The sequence below is a fragment of the Hippocampus zosterae genome, chromosome 8 (genome assembly GCF_025434085.1).
Source record: "Hippocampus zosterae strain Florida chromosome 8, ASM2543408v3, whole genome shotgun sequence".
Taxonomy (NCBI): Eukaryota; Metazoa; Chordata; class Actinopteri; order Syngnathiformes; family Syngnathidae; genus Hippocampus; species Hippocampus zosterae.
In genome coordinates this window covers 11317850-11334212 of record NC_067458.1, presented here as the reverse complement: position 1 = coordinate 11334212, position 16363 = coordinate 11317850, and the positions used below count along the sequence as shown (strand labels likewise).

Genomic DNA, 16363 nt, shown 5'->3' with positions numbered 1-16363 from the left:
AAATGCAGACAGTACAATATGTTCACAGAACTAGCTGCATTTTACCCGCGGAAAAAATTTGGTGAGCCTTCAGATGTGACCTGCGATGCGTGGTAGCCTTTCCATCTAGTTTGTGGCCACATTTACCATTACCGCCATCTACAACGCATTGTTCGTTTTGCTGGGTTGCACATAAATTATGTTCATTTATCTTTCTTCATTTCCAACCCTTTGACACTGCTGCCATTGTCCATCAATGGAAAGCATGTCCTGAAAAAGGCATTAACAAAAAAATTGTTTCATTGTTGACGAAAGCACTGCTCCGAGATCATGAATAAGCCACGTGCATTACCACTTTGCAGGGATGGAAATGGCTAGTGATGGAAAAAAAGCGGAGGGGCGTGGCCTGGACGGGGGCGACCAATCATAACGAGACATCATAGAGGCCGTTTAAAATCGGAAGATTGACCCACCCCCTAAAATTTTCTCAACGGATTTAGACGATTCACAAAAATCAATTTAAGAAATAAAACAGCGGATTTCCGCGGAAAATTGCCATCCCTGAATTTGACACTGCCAGCGAAAACTCCCAAATTGACAAACCTGGCAGATTAGTCATTTGACTTTCTACTACAATTGGCGAGAAGCAACAGTTATCAAGACTGGAGCTTTCAATAATGGCAGAGATTAACAGACCAGGCGAAATGAGAACGAGTTTAAAAATCACCACCTTCAAGGTTTATTCATCGAGAAGATTTGATTCTCTGATGGGGAAACAAGTCAACACACTACAAATATGTTACACAATTGAGAGGTGCAGTCATTTTCCATCTTGAACAGAGCACATCCCGACAATATCATCGCCATTACACCAAACTCTGGAGGACTGAATCCTAACAAAATGTTTTACACATTACAGTAAGACTAAAGCAAACTAAATGACAAAACGAAAATGTGGATACACGTGTAGTTCTTTACAAAACGGTAAAATAGAAATTATACAAACGGTTTAATTTATACATGTATCGGAAGGGGCAGTGGGGGGAATCTAGCCTCAGTTTTCACAGCAAACTTGTTTTGACAGATCCAGACCCGTTCCGTCTTTCTTTTAGAATTACAAACTGAAGAGGTGGAGGGGTGCAGGCGTTTAATTCCGGACATTCAGTACTCATGTGAGTCGAAAAGTCAAATGTACCACTTTGGCACAGAGGGCGGGTAAAGTTGGAGGATCCTAAATACAAGGGCTAAAATGCCCGTTAACAGTTAAATATTTATCAATGACGCTTTCTGGAATGTCCAAAAGCTCTGAAAACTGATGAAACCAGAGTCCATTCAAAAAGTAAAAAACAAAAAAAAGAAAAAAAGATTTAGTCATCAAATGTAATTTTCTTCCCTTGGGGCTTGGCTCCAAATCCTCCACCACCTCGTCCACCTAAAAGAGATAATAGTTAAGTCAGCACATGTTTCTATTCCTGCAACATCCTCTACAGAGGTAACTGGGAGGCAAATGACCAAAGATGATTAGTTGGTCAATTTTAATATTTGATAAATATACAACTTGAAACCTGAAACTGACACTTACCTCCAAAGCCGCCACGTCCGCCACCACGTCCACCTCCACGAGGACCTCCCCTTCCTCGGCCCCCGAAGCCGCCGCCACCACGGCCGCCAAAGCCACCGCGACCTCCTCTGCCGCCACGGCCACCAAAGCCGCCGCCGCCACGGCCACCAAAGCCGCCAAAACCGCCTCCGCCGCGCCCTCCACGGAAACCACCTTCGCCCTTGGGCTTGGCGTAGTCCAGGGTCACCTTGCTACCATCGATTTCACCATCCTCCATGGCTTCCTTGGCTGCCTTGCAGTCATCCTCGTTGTCAAAGTCCACAAACCCAAAGCTAAAGAGAAAATGGTCAGTTCACTTTGTCAAAGATCACCAAACATGGGTTGCTACAATCCAAAACATGTAATTGCACAAGTTTGATTTCTTCTACATTGTCTCACAAAGACGGAAAACATTTATGCAGCTGTAAAAACGTACCCTTTAGAAGACCCCGTATCTCTGTCTGTGACGATCCTAGCACTCACTGAGCCATCAAACGCATCTTTGAGGGTTTGATCAGTGGTTTCTTCTGAGAGACCCTTGACAAACAAAGTCTTTGTGGGACCTGGCAAAAATGCAGTTAAAATGTTACGGATCATTTGGACATGAAACAAGACAAGCCCCAAGCTGAGGTGTGCAAGACTAGATCAGGACTTGACTATCTGAATTCATCACAGAGTTCCAGTAGATCAAGTTTTCATCATATCTGATCAGGAATGGGTATTGACTAGATTTTAATCAAACAGGTTATTGATCCGGTACTTCAACTAATTTTTGAGTTTAGAAAATCAACACAAAAATAGAAATATTTTTAAATTGCCTTGCAACTATAACTAATATATATATAAAACAATCGATCAAATTTTATTTTAGCAAATTACTGTTAAACGATGTTAAAACCACAAAGCAATAATGGTGGAAACATGCTTCTGGTCTACGAAAAGCACTTCAGGAAAGTGGTGTACATTTTCTGTTTGTTGCGCTTGCTTGTGACTCTCCCCGTCCCTCTCCAGGCATAACTACGCAAAATAAGAATAACCTAACTTTTTACTTGAGTCTAACAGTTGCACTGAGTGGAAATCAGTCATGCCAAGAGTGAAACGCCCCTCATATGCTACATTCATAGCAACAGAGCCGTCGCTGTGTTGAGTACATGCTGGGCGAAAAATCGACACTAGTTTTAAATAATTAATCTGTACCTGGACTTGGTACCCATTCCCATGTCTGACAAACCAAAGAATCCAAAGTGTCCAGTTTGAAGACCTACCAGAATTTCCCCTGCCTCCTTCTGGCCTCCCGCTGTTCTGGCTGAACTCAAGTCGGATTGAGCGGCCTTCAATCTCTGTGTTGTTCAGTGTGTCCAAGGCTTCCTTCGCATCTTCTGCGCTGTCAAACTCTAAAAATGCAAAACTGTGGAAGACAGAGACAATGACCATGCGGGTTTCAAATGACAAAAGGTCATCACGTGTTAAACACTTTTAGCACAGCAGACATGGCCAGTAACCTCATGGAGCTGGGGGTGAGGCTGTTCAAACTGTGCACTGGCTCTGCTTCTCGTGCGAATCCATACACAATCATGGCAAGATTGTCAGGAGCTCATGAGAAGGTGCAATCAAATGGTGTAACACAGATGTTGCCAAAGGGTTTACATACCCTTTGGGTCGACCATCTCTCTGTGGGATTCTAATGGAAACTGCTTTCTCAAACGTGGACTGCAAGGCCTCTTCTGTGGCGCTGAAGGATAGATTATTCACCACTAATGTCTTGCTGGCTGCAGCTGCAAGACACGGCAATATGGACATTAGATCATCGAGTAGATGCCCTTTCATCCTCTTCGTTCAACAAGTTTACAAAAGGGAAAAGCAGTTAGCTCTACATTTACCTGTGACCTTTGCTCCTTTTTGGCTTTTTTCTCCGACAAAGTCCAGCATAATGGACCTCCCCTGAATATCGGAACCCTGTGCCTCTTCCAGCATCTTCTCTGCTTCAGCCTCAGTTTTGAACTCTATGTAGGCGATTCTGGAAAAGACCATGAAACATTTAATGCATGCTGGGTGAATATTATTTTTTAATAGCGTCTTGAGTGAAAGCTCCCTTACCCTCTATTGGACCCATTCTGGCCAACTGGCAACCTGACATCAACTGCATCTTCGAAAACCTCCTTCAAGTCATCAACAGTGGCACTAAAGGGAAGGTTTTTAACAAAAATGGTCCGCGAGTCCCTTTCTGAGGACAGACAAAGTCAACATTGTAAATGACGCCATTCCATTTGATGTGGTGTGCAATTGGACACCAAGGGCACCTTTCTTGCAGTCCTGGGAGTTTTCCTTGGTTCTAGCCTTATCCAGCTTAATTTCTTGACCCATAAGCTTTTTGCCATTGAGTTCCAGTGCCTTCTGCATATCCTCCTCGCATGAAAACTCGACGTAGCCAAATTTCCTGTGTAAGAAAGTCATGCAAGAAAGACGCTTAAAAAAAAGATACCCGAGGAAGCCTAGCAGAACCACAACAGAAACTTATTGGTCACCAAAAAAATTTAACAGGAAGGTTTACTCTTCAAACCAGCAAGTGAAAATTGAAAGAAGCATGAGTCAAAGTACATTATATGCAATATGGATGTAGACTGAGACTTGGATAAGTATGGTACTTAAAACTACAAGTTACTATGGAACCAATTATTTACAGGGTAGAGAAGGACAGACCGGTCCCTCAAGTAAATCAGATCACTTTGGTAAAAAATATACATTTTCAAAAAACGATAATATAATATATTGCAATGCTTAGGCCGGCCATTTCTGATGAGCCACACGGCAACGAGACAGATGTGAGGGAACCTGGCGTAGAACCTGCCCACCTGTCCAATTCGGATACAAAATTGAATGACATAAAAATAAATAACGAAGTACATAATGCACTCACAAGTAGAACCGAACTCAGTTTTGCACTCGCTTTAAGTCGATATACGTTTACCAATACTTTGTCCAATAATTCATTGTGCCTCGTGTATGTGTAATATAGAAATGGCCCCCCGAGACTGCCTTAATTTTAATATGATGTGGCGTCAAAATGCGGTGTGTTAATTGAATTTGGAACAAAATGCCTTACCTGCTTGCACCTAGCCGGACATCGGCAACCTCAATGTCATTCTTGGTGAAGAATTTCTTCGCCGCATTTTTGATTTCATCAAAGTCTTTGTTAGAGTTCAGGTTGCCAATAAACAGACAGAAACCTTTAAGACAAGATATTAAATGTACTTTAGTACAGGTGACATGAGCAAATGTCAGTCATATTCACAAAAGGACATTTTATCAACAAGTTAGAATACACTACCACCTTCTTCTGACTTGGCCTTTTTGGCAGGAGGTGTGTCCTTCTTGCCATCTGCCTTCCTCTTAGCAGGAGTCACCGGAGCTTCTGTTAAGTGAAGTTGCACAGTTAAAATTCAATCTTTCAAATTTCAATGTAATTGGGTTGGTGGAGTGTCCAATTCAATTGCATCCGACTGTGTAGGTTTATGATTTCTCGGCCAGACCTGCTGTGAAATGGGTACTTGAAAGATGGATTTATTGTGACATCTATAACACGGATCCTTCCAAATTCCCGACTTTCCAACGGCTCATTAAACGGGCGGCAATAACGACTAAGATTAGTTGGATTTCATAACTCACCCTCATCATCATCCTCCTCCTCTTCGTCGTCGTCGTCGTCATCCTCCTCCTCTTCCTCATCATCATCTTCGTCATCGTCATCCTCCTCCTCCGATTCCTCCTTGGCTTTTACCATGCCCGCCTTCTTTGCTTTGGCAACTGCTGGAGCTGGTGTTGTGTCCATTTCCTCTTCTGACTCTGAAACCCACAGAAAGCCACTCAGCCATGTGGACAAAATAGTAGCCAAGTGCAAACAGCATGGTAACCATCAGATACATAGTAAGGTGACATCACTAAGAATTCAGTATTAAGTCCCTTGTTGATCATCACTTGCAAAATTCACAAACTTAAAGACCCATGCGTTGATTTACCATCTTCTTCGTCATCATCATCATCCTCCTCCTCCTCTTGTTGTTGTTGTTGTTGTTTAGCTTTCTTAGCCTTTGACTTAGCAACTTGATTTGCAGCCTTTTTGGGAGGAGGGGCCTCTTCCTCAGATTCATCATCGTCATCCTCATCCTCCTCATCATCATCATCAGAGGGCTCCTTTGCAGGTTTGGCCTTCACTTGCTTGGCAGGGGCCTTTGCAGCAGACTTGGCTGCTTTCTTGGGTGGTGGGGGCTCCTCCTCAGACTCTTCATCTAGAGACAGCACACCAAATCAGCAGGTTCTCCCAAACACTATAAAGTACGATGCAATTTTGAAAGCATTCTTTGTGTCACAGCGATTGAGGATAGAACTGGTGGACAATAAAACACACCAGCACCGAAGACATAGCGCTGTTGGTTACTGTTCCTCCAAACATTACAAGCATGAGTACGGACAACCACATGCATGCCAAGAAACGGAGGGTCGGTCAATGCTAAACAACCTGGCAAGACCTACCATCATCATCCGATTCTTCAGCCGCAGCGGGTGCGGATTTTGCAGCTGCTTTTGCAGGGGCTTTTTTAGGGGGTGGGGCTTCCTCTTCAGACTCTGGACAGACAAATGAACTCGTTTAATTAATCCTAGTTTATTTGTCAAGTGTTTAGCACAGCAACAGGTTTTTTTGCTTTTTGGTTACTAATCATTACATTATTCTTAGTGCATCGGAACAAATGCTTTCCAGAAATTAGAATTTTTGAGTGTTAAATAACACAGCTCACCAGAATCATCTTCCTCATCTTCACTTTCAGCTTTCTTGGCAGCTTTGCCGTTTTTGGCATTAACCTTGGCGCCTTTGGCTGGTGTAGCTTTCTTCACCACTTTTGGTGGGGGACTCTACAAAACATGCCAATCAGACAAACTTTGTTACATCTTTGCTAAATGGTAAAAAATATACACAGGAATTTGAATGGAAATAAACCCATACTTCCTCCTCTTCGCTGTCCTCTTCACTTGATTCATCATCCACTTCCTTGGGAGGCGGAGGGGCTTTTTTCTTCTGGTTTGCTTGTTTACTTGCTGCCTAAAATGGGATGGAAATCTGAATTAATCGAATCAGTATCATTTCCCGGCAATCACAAAAGGCCTCAATTGCAGTGGAGTATTATGTTGTAATATCTTTATTAGAATTCTGAGTAAAATTTCGTATTGTATAGTATGCCTACATTCAATAAATTATTGTCTAATGCATCAAGTGTGGAGGTCAAGTTGGGAGACGTAATGTGGGCGACGTGTGTTCTGCCTCGTGTTTGACTGTGGGGGAGGCGCGAAACCCACGTGGATCGCTGCCGTTCTGCATGTTAGCATTCAAGCTAATGTTAAACTATAAAGACAAACAACGCTGGGGGAATTTGTTACGTTATCTACGAAAAAGGCGACACAACAAAGCAGGATAAAGACATTACATCGCAACGCGTAACATCAGAGTCGAACAATCGTTATTTTAATACAACAGCGAACCCCCGTGCAAATGCCGTCCTGAAACATTTTCCACAAAGCGACATTTTGTGCGCCGTTTGACTGTGGCAATACCAATCCGGCAGTAAATTGAGATCATCTCTGCGACGAAATTGCAGGATCAAGGCGAGGACGCGCACGAATGCCATCTTGAGTGGCTAACCGTTAGCGGGCCACGCTAGCTACCAACAGCGAGGCAACATGGCCGCTCTAAATCCAGGAAGATGTACATTTTGCTGACAAAAAAATATACTACGTTTGCTCACTTCAAATCTGGCATTCGACGGAGGCTTTATTTAATAAAGCATTTGATGGCAGGGTTAGGACGTCATTCCCAGCAGATTATAATCGCATTTCTTAAAAGCGCAACAACCACGACATGCAGGCCTCATGCGCGGAAAGGATCTTCCAACAACAGGAAATGCTAAACAATTTTTTACAACAAAATACGCATTTGCTAATCTTACCTTCGCTAACTTCACCATTGTGCGAGCGGCGTTTTTCAATGAAATGGACGTTGAAAAGAAGCAGACAAATTACTACTGCATGCACGTGGTGGTGCCTATTCGAATGGGGCACTGGACAGGAAAGACAGAGAAGAGGACGCGCTTCTTGCTCTCTAGCTGAGCGCGTTCACGAGAGGTCCTGCCACGTGACTGTGTCGTCCAATCGCACAGGAGCTCTTTTTTATCGTGCCCGCGCCTTGCCTGCACGGAGAAATTAAACTGTTGTTTGTTTCAACGACCTTCAGATAATACAACTGTTTGTTTTGTAGGACATTTAAATAATACAAATTAGATTAGCGGTGGTTGTAAAACTGAATGGTTGGAAATACATCGTTTGCATAAGTAAGGTAGCCAATTTGTTGAATTTCCTTCACACTGCACTTCGCGTATGGCCATGCAGGAGGCAAACTGTATGCTTTCGAAATGCAGCTGTCCTGAACCACGTGGTTTAAATATAGCACGTGTAACTTGGTTCAGTCTGTGCCACCGGCTACTCTTGCACTGAAAAAACATTCAACCCGTATTTGTAAAATGCCTTTACAGACCCTTAAAAAGTGACAGTTTACAATTAGTTTTAGATTGGAGCTATTAGGATTGTTCTTGATTTGATGTTTAATTGCAAAACACTGCTTGTAAACCTTTCAAATGAACATTTAAATTGGCACAAAATAATTTGGAGTGCAATTATAGCCGTGCATAATAATAACATTGACTTGATTGAGGCAATGGCTTCATTACATTGCTTCATAGTTTCTATGCCAAAACAAGCAGGTTTTAAAATTATAATTTAATTCCTGGGTATTCTGAGATTGACCATGATTCACCCGGATTGGAATTTAAGGACATTAAATATGGGATGATACAGCAAAACAGGAAGAGGAAAATATTGTTCACGAAGGTGATGATCATAATGGCAGGACTATTTGCTTATAAGTGTGCCCCATGCATTTGAGAAAATAGCAGACTATTTACTGCAAGGCCCCTTTATTAATAATAATGAGAAAAAAACAAAAAATCTCATACTGAGCAAATATTCGCCATATATCAAATTGTGCATGAATAAGACCATTACATTGTTTATTAACTACATTTAGAAATCATGGATAAAAATCAATAAAACTAAGAAATAATAAAAAACTAATATAAAGATAATCAGAAACTAAAATCTTTATATTATATTCATAATCCTCAGTTAAACATGGGCTTTCACCTTATGTATGTGTTTGACATTTTATAGGATATTTAGCCTTGAATATCATTTACATTCATAACTTAAAAGTCACACTAACTTACCATATTTTTTTTCTTCTGGGAAGTGTACTGTTATTATTATCAGTTAGGTTGTTATGGAGAGAATCCTCCCCCCCCCCCCAGATGGTACACAAACAGCATGTTTAAGTAATTGACCTTAAAAACCACACTGAGGCAGCATTGCGTTATACATCTCTCATCTCTTGATCTCTGTGCACACTGCAGAGTGGCTATCCACATCCTCTCAACATCCATCAATGAATTTTCAAGAGTTCGAGCCTATCCCTGATGACTTACGGGCAAAAGGCACAGTACAACCTGGACCAGTTACCAGTCAATCACAATCATACACTGTACAGACAAACAATTATCCAGCCTCTACACTACATACTATGTTTTTGAAACATGGAAGACGATGGACGGGCTGCGCTCCGCCTTATTCCTAGGTAAATTGTGTAAATTCCACAAGGCCATTTTTTAGCGTGACATCCAGTGGGCCAGTTGGTAGAGCTGATGACTAATTTCATTAGACTCTCACTCGGACAGGCTATGAAATGTAACTGGTGTCTTGTTTTTCTCAGATTCAATGGAGGACCACTTTATTTCACATTATGGCTTTATATAGCTTCGTTTACAGTATACTACTACTGTACTATACACTGTTTTACATGATAGGAAAGTGCCTGCAACATGTCTAAATTAATTGAATGTTAGAGGAATCTATGAGCTAAATTGTATCATGTTTAAAGTTTCATTTAATCTGGGAACATCTAAACGTTTGGGTGCGTATCCAGCACCCCCAAATTCCTGTGCACAAAGCCGGAGGGCTGTTGAAGTCCACAATTAGCAAGTCAATACGGTTGGGCAATCACGGGGGAGAGGGCGAAACTCGGTCACAAAAGGGAAATGAAGAATTCGGGAACAGCGGTTGAACTGTAAAAGACGAGTTGAGAACACCCGTCGCGCCCAGGCGACATTGACCATCCGCAAAGTCTGCAACATGTTAATTCAATGTAGACCAGACAGAAAAGGCGCCAACGTACTGATGGTTCAATGTTTAAAACAGGTAACCAATCACTACCGAGGGGCCGGACCGGGGGTGCGGTATGCAAATATCGGGGGCAGTGTTTTCCTTGTATGTTACAATAAACGTCTGAATTGGCGGGAAGGGAGCTCGAGTGTGATCGCAGAGCAACTAACCGTCGTTCGTTCTCAGAGATCCGCTTCCGCCGATATTGAAGACAATTTTCCTGTGTGCCGAGTCATTTCTTTAACTTTGTCCAAGAAAATTTCTAACATTGGATCAACAATAATCCGTGTAAATGTGTCAATTTTCAAGGTGTTATATTATTTGTTGGTTACTGAGCTCATCTAAAACTAAAGGTGTAATATTGTATGTTGATGCCAAAAGGTAAGCATGCACAGCTGATTCATCCTTCTTTCCCGGTTTGATTATTCTCACTGGCTTCATACTCACACTCCTCATGGACTTTTATCTTTGCAGTAGAAGTGACAATTTGAGTTTCAGTTTCAAGCTGCTCCTTCCTTGCCTTTAACTTCTATTCTCACTGGCTTCATACTCACACTCCTCATGGACTTTTATCTTTGCAGTAGAAGTAACAATTTGAGTTTCAGTTTCAAGCTGCTCCTTCCTTGCCTTTAACTTCTATTCTTCCATATTCAGAGCTTGTTTCTCCTTTAAATTCTCTGCTTTTGCAATCAGAGAAGCTCTTTCAGCTTGTTCCTTATGTCGTGCCGATCATGATGATGATGACGTCAAACCACTGCTGCAGGAAACCACCCTGACTGTGCATGATTCTGTTGATCGTCCTGTCGAAGATACACTGTCGTCGGATCCCACGTCGTCCTTTTGCCGTCTTGTAATAATAGTCCCCTTTTCCGTTTTTTCTTCTGAAAGTGCTAAAATTCAAATTTTTTGGGCCTACACCGAAATGCCCGATCAGTTTCTTTCTCTTCTTCTGATAACAGTTGTAGAACGTTCTCATTTGACTGGACAAAGACGTTGAGTTTAGAAAACTCACTAAAAGGTTCATCAACTGTATCAGGGTTTTCATTATTTGTCATCAAGGCATTTATTTTATTCGTTTTGTAGTCATCAGATGATTTTTTTTTTTGCTTCAAATAGTCGTCCAGGACTTTTTCAGTGTGATTTGTCGCTCTCTTCTGACCATTATTGGTACTGCACGCCTCCTCGCTTATTTCTTGCGTGTCTTAATTAATAAGAGTCCAAATAAAGTAGACCCCAACACAAAGCATGCATTGCTTTCTTAAGTACCTTCTAATGAAGACCACCATAAACTCGTTTTATTTCTCTTCTTTCGGCTTATGTACACAAGTTACCAATTCATAGTTTGTTTCCTGAAGATCCGTCGCGGATGCCTTGAGTTCGTCTCAGCTTGTCATTCTTTCAGTGAGCGAGGTACTTTTACTTAATGTAGAGACTAACCTTTCGTTACTTGGTTTCTGTGAGGGTATGATACAGAATGACCTCTCAGCCATGTTGTTTGCCTGCTATGGTCTGAAAGTAATTATCGACATTGACTGTAAGAATTGAATGTTCTGTACAGGTCCTCTAACAGTTTGCATTCAGGTTAATTGTAATTTTCCTTGAATATGCAGACGTATTAGTGAAAGTGGGGAAATGGGGAAGCTACGAGGGTGGCCAGAGAGTGACCAGGGGTGGCTATGACCACCGCTGGCCAGCATGTACTGTAGCTCCTCCAATGGCCATAAATAACTTATCAGAACCATGGTCATCAAAGCTGTGGAAATACAAGGCAGCATTTCCCAACCTATCCCAGCTGTCTTTAGGCAGTAGGCGGAGGACACCCTGAATCGGTTGCCAGCCAATCGTAGGGCACACAGAGATGAACAAACATCTGCGCTCACACCCACATCTAGAGACAATTTAGAGTCTTCCATTAACCTGGCATGCATGTTTTTGGAATGTGGGAGGAAACTGGAGTACCCGGAGAAAACCCATGCAGGCACAGGGAGAGAACATGCAAACTCCACACAGGAAGGCCACATCCCGAATCTGGACCCTGCACCTCAGCATGGGGAGCATGAATCCAGCCATGATAATACATGGCTGGATGATAATACATGGCTGGATTCAGAAATGTCTATTTTTTTACTCCAGTAAGTCAGCACACATTTTCTCCTACACGGAAACCAACTGATATATCAATTACCAAGCTTGTATTCCATTCATGAAAACAAGAGCCTGAGAAGACACACGTGTGCACATGGAATATTCTTTTTTTAATCTTTTTTTTTTAAAACAATCACAACTATTTGAGACAAAATAAAAAGTTACAAACAGAATCAACCTGCAGTTTGCATCCTTTTTCAAACTGTTACATAAATAAAACTCATTTATAAATAGCTCTTTTTATAAACATATAAATAGTCTTAACATAAATACATTTTTTGTAAGGAGAAGATGAAGTGCACGAATGTACAGCAGCAACAATTATACAGCTTTGCGGTTTGTAGTTTTTACACCATTGTCTGGACATTTTGTCTGGTATATATCTCTCTATATACAGGTACCTGCATATTTATTAGATATATTTATATGAGGCTTTTTCTAGTATTGTCATCTCAGTCTCTTTTTATGCTGGTCGTGATGACTTTTGTACCGAAAATCTGTTGAGTTTTTTTCCCCTACAGGTGAGAATAAAATGCTATTCTTCAAACCCATCCTTCAGAGATCTAGAGAAAAGAGAAGAGGATAGAAATTGTTAGTAGTGTTAACTTATTTGATGTATTCATTCATTGTTACACATTACGCAGTCACTAAATACTACTGCTGTGCGCTTTCATTTTTCCATTTCGTCTGAGGAGAACACACACAGGCTGACAAATAAAATGCATTTGCAATACATGGGAGGAAAAATGGCTGCGAGTGGATCAAATAGACACACTCCCCATTTCATGACAATGACGACTTACTGTACACGTGAGTCATTTACTGTAGTCATGATAGATTTACGCACTTCCGCAATAATGACGTATAACAAGTCACTTTCCTATCAGGAAATGCCAACATTGCTGCAACCGCCATTTTTCTACTACATTCACTGCATAATGGTGATGGGCACATTGGTAACAGCGTCACTTCTTGTCAGAGAACATCCTTGATTACATCCCACATTTCACTTCAAAAGACCCTTTCATGAGTAGAACAGTAGTTGCCATTTTAGGTGCCAAGCAACAAAAGCTTGAACCACTGCTTCAGCAACAGTCAACATATACATCACAAATGAGATGGTTATGATGTGTTTTGACATCACGGGAACCCAAACACAGAGTTAGGGTTGAATAGATTTACAGTATTATGTGGCTGATCTGTATATTAGTTTTGACAATTATTACATATTCATGTACCCCTCAGGACTTTTTTTAGAGCCCACAGGAACTGCTTTTGTTCGACCAGTGGGATGCATACTGTACGTGCTATACTCTTCAAAAGCGCAACAGCGAAGAGATGTTGCTCTAAGGCAGGGGGTGTCAAACTCATTTCACGTTGTGGGCCACGTACGGCCTCGGTTGATGTCAAGTGGGCCGGACCATTAAAATTATACCATACTCTGCTATAAATAACCGAAATAATATGTATTTCCTTTGTTTTGGTCTAAAGAAGCACAAGAACATTAGGAAAATGTTGACATTTGATGAACATATCTTTTACAAAACATTTCAAGAAGCACCTTAGATTTGCTTAGACAAATGTGAAATCTACTTTTATCATTCACATATATGCATTGCAACTGATCCCACTGATTGTACCAAGACACAAAACGATATCAAGTAATTGGTGTTGAAAAATATAGTAATGCATTTTAAGATTGAGATTGATAAAGAAAGGAATTTTGAGACCATTTACACATGTGCATATAAAATCTAAATGTAATCCCTGCTTACACCTTAGAAACTAAGAAGAGTGCTATTAAATGTGTAAAGAATAAAGTAATCACAGGTCATAGCGTCTGCTGTGTTGGGTCTGTCTCAGTGACAGACTGAGACTGCTGTTGTATTCTTCTCTGATCAAAATAGTGAGGGGACACATTCTGTGTCTTTTATGCATTTTTTCACTTTTAAATGATCCTGCGTGCCTGATCGAACCCCCTTGGGGGCCGGTTCCGGCCCATGGGCCGTATGTTTGATACCCCTGCTTTAAGGGATTGTCTGGAGAGGCCCATTTTTCTGCAACTAATTGGCTGCAACTCACTGAACACATTCTGTTTAGATGTTCTCTCTCACTCCATACACCCCTGCAAACCCCTACACACACATTGATCCTTTATTTTCTCACTTTTAAATTCAATCTATATAATATATGCGGTAGTACTTCCAAGTGCAATGACTCTAAAGGGAAACGTGTGGTCTACACTCACCGTCAAAAAGCTGTGATCCAATACTAGCAGCCCATACCACTGATGGTCCCTATCCGATCCATCTTATGTCCGAAACAGCCACTCCGCGCCGCGGAGCCCGCCTTCTTGCTTCCAGATTTGTGCTTCTTCGGTGCGGGCTGGTCGTTGAGCAGCCGAGCCCACATCCCTCTCCGGGTATCCATGCGTAAATCTCGCAGCAAGCGCATCCGAGCGCGCACAGCATCTACCCGCCTGTCTCGCTCCTCTGACTCCAAAAGGTCCGTCAGCTCGTCCCCCAGAAAACTTCGGAGGGACTGAAACACATACATCAGAAAGTTGTTATTAGTGACGTCATCAGAAAGGGCTCGTTTTGGAGAACGTTTGCATCGCAACGTTGAATGAGAAATTTAAAGTTGATGCAATGTGCATATAACCGATTGACGCAAATACACGAAGAAAGAAATAGCGTTTTTCACTCATGAAGATGAGAGTATGCGGGCCAGGTACGTTTACTTCAACTGGTCTGTGTGGATAGCCAATAGGTTATATTAATTCGAAGGCAGTTAGTTCTAGGAATCGAATGATTTCTGCTAACTAGCCTGATTGAAACTTCTGGTTTGTGCATAATGGTAATTTTCCAAACAAATGGCATCAAATCACTTGTATCAGTTTGGCAGCAGGTAAACAATCAGGATAGACGATAGCTTCTTGAGTAGAGGCAAAAAAACGAATTGTCGCGCCTCGATAAAAGTGTCTAACATGACTAAAACGCAGAAATCGGACTTGAAATCATCAGTGAGTGGATTCCTCCGCCGCAGCATCAGTACTCAATGAACCATTGATTAAATTACCTCCTGCCTCGCCTCAGATAAAGGTTTTGCGCGCATCCTCCCCGAAAGCAGCGTGACCATAAGTCCACAAGCTACCAAGTAGGACAAGTTCATCTTCAAAATTCTACTCTAAGGGGGGGATTCCACTGGTCAGTGCGCAACAAGAGGATGGGCGTACGTAGTACGGAAGCCAATAAAAGCTTCGGATTCGTCCTGGAGTCCAAAGCTCCTCAAGTGCTCATCTGGTTGTGTGTATGAACCCATAGAGCACTTTATAGCCAGCCCACGGTGATGTCATGACAACCTGCGTAATGGTCGCCTTCCTCGCCAATTCCCTGTTTTCTCTACCTGCCCCTGAGTACGTCATGCCAAGGATTAATTGAATGATACAAGCTCCGGTCATAGGGGCTTTGGAGGAAATGGGATAGACTTTGATCTATAAATATGCATACGTTTGTTTTAAACCCCACTTTGAAACTCTGGCTGGGATGCAGCATCGGAAACTGATGGTGCAAGGATTTCAAAGGCTGAGAATTGCCGAAGCAAATTTGGTGCGAGAATGTCAGCAGATCTGAAAATCCTGGGCACAAGTTCATGTTTCCTCTCTAAGTGGAGAGAAAAATGTGATCATTTGTGTGCATATCCCACTTTTGACCTTCAACCAACCTCGCAAATAGACGTTAATTCAGCGTGCAACTCAAGCTAATTAGTGGGAAATGAAGACATATCGACGATTACAGCACGACCCTGTAATCGTGCTTTTTACTCCTCTCATGATGATGATTATTTGTCAAAGAGTTTTCATGTTGAAACTATGACCATTTCAAGCAGGCTATAAAGTTATGGTCAAGGCTGTCTGTCCCTGTATTGCATTTTTTTTGTACGTTGTATAAATGCAAATATAAACATACTGTAGCTTTTGAAATACTAAAAAAAATAATAAGGAGTTGGGACGTTTTACAAACACGACGTGTAAAATTAGGCAGTCGATAAATATCACTGACGATGATCACTGGGGCAGCTTTTTTGTCTGTAAGGTACAAGCAGCACCGTCTGTTTTGTGACACAAAGGGGCAGTGTTTGCTGTGCCGAAAAGGGAATTGCACTCGGTGCAAATTGAATGGATCCATCTCATCCAACGTGAAAGTGATTAATAGCAACATGTGAGAATATGAAAACGGTTAGCAAGTTTGACGTGTACAAAAGTGATTCGACCCTCAACCTGCCTTTAAAAGTCATTTGAAATCCAACAAGACTGTTTTATTT

General features: G+C 41.7%; 2 protein-coding genes and 2 non-coding genes across 5 annotated transcripts; all 4 read right to left on the bottom strand.

The window, feature by feature from the left end:
• Positions 1 to 694: 694 nt before the first annotated feature.
• ncl (nucleolin) lies at positions 695 to 7744 on the bottom strand. Of its 2 annotated transcripts, XM_052074544.1 has the most exons (16): positions 7576 to 7744; positions 6579 to 6674; positions 6373 to 6487; positions 6096 to 6202; positions 5596 to 5857; positions 5246 to 5422; positions 4911 to 4991; positions 4683 to 4806; positions 3880 to 4016; positions 3677 to 3803; positions 3460 to 3596; positions 3231 to 3354; positions 2845 to 2987; positions 2016 to 2142; positions 1562 to 1872; positions 695 to 1411 (listed from the first exon to the last, which is right to left on the bottom strand). In XM_052074544.1, the coding sequence occupies exons 1-16, from the start codon at positions 7591 to 7593 to the stop codon at positions 1347 to 1349; spliced, it is 2151 nt and encodes a 716-aa protein (XP_051930504.1). In that variant the 5' UTR covers positions 7594 to 7744; the 3' UTR covers positions 695 to 1346. The 2 variants fall into 2 exon arrangements, with proteins under 2 accessions (XP_051930504.1, XP_051930505.1); XM_052074545.1 differs by lacking the exon at positions 5596 to 5857 and having other exon boundaries at positions 5246 to 5311; positions 6110 to 6202.
• Positions 3052 to 3185, bottom strand: LOC127606646 (small nucleolar RNA SNORA75). The gene has a single exon (XR_007963940.1). It is a non-coding gene; the product is annotated as a small nucleolar RNA SNORA75 (small nucleolar RNA).
• Positions 5938 to 6075, bottom strand: LOC127606648 (small nucleolar RNA SNORA57). The gene has a single exon (XR_007963942.1). It is a non-coding gene; the product is annotated as a small nucleolar RNA SNORA57 (small nucleolar RNA).
• Positions 7745 to 12473: 4729 nt separating the features above from the next.
• On the bottom strand, positions 12474 to 15364 carry nppc (natriuretic peptide C). Its single transcript, XM_052074665.1, has 3 exons — positions 15119 to 15364; positions 14289 to 14581; positions 12474 to 12603 (listed from the first exon to the last, which is right to left on the bottom strand). The coding sequence occupies exons 1-2, from the start codon at positions 15209 to 15211 to the stop codon at positions 14312 to 14314; spliced, it is 363 nt and encodes a 120-aa protein (XP_051930625.1). The 5' UTR covers positions 15212 to 15364; the 3' UTR covers positions 12474 to 12603; positions 14289 to 14311.
• Between the last annotated feature and the right edge of the window lie 999 nt (positions 15365 to 16363).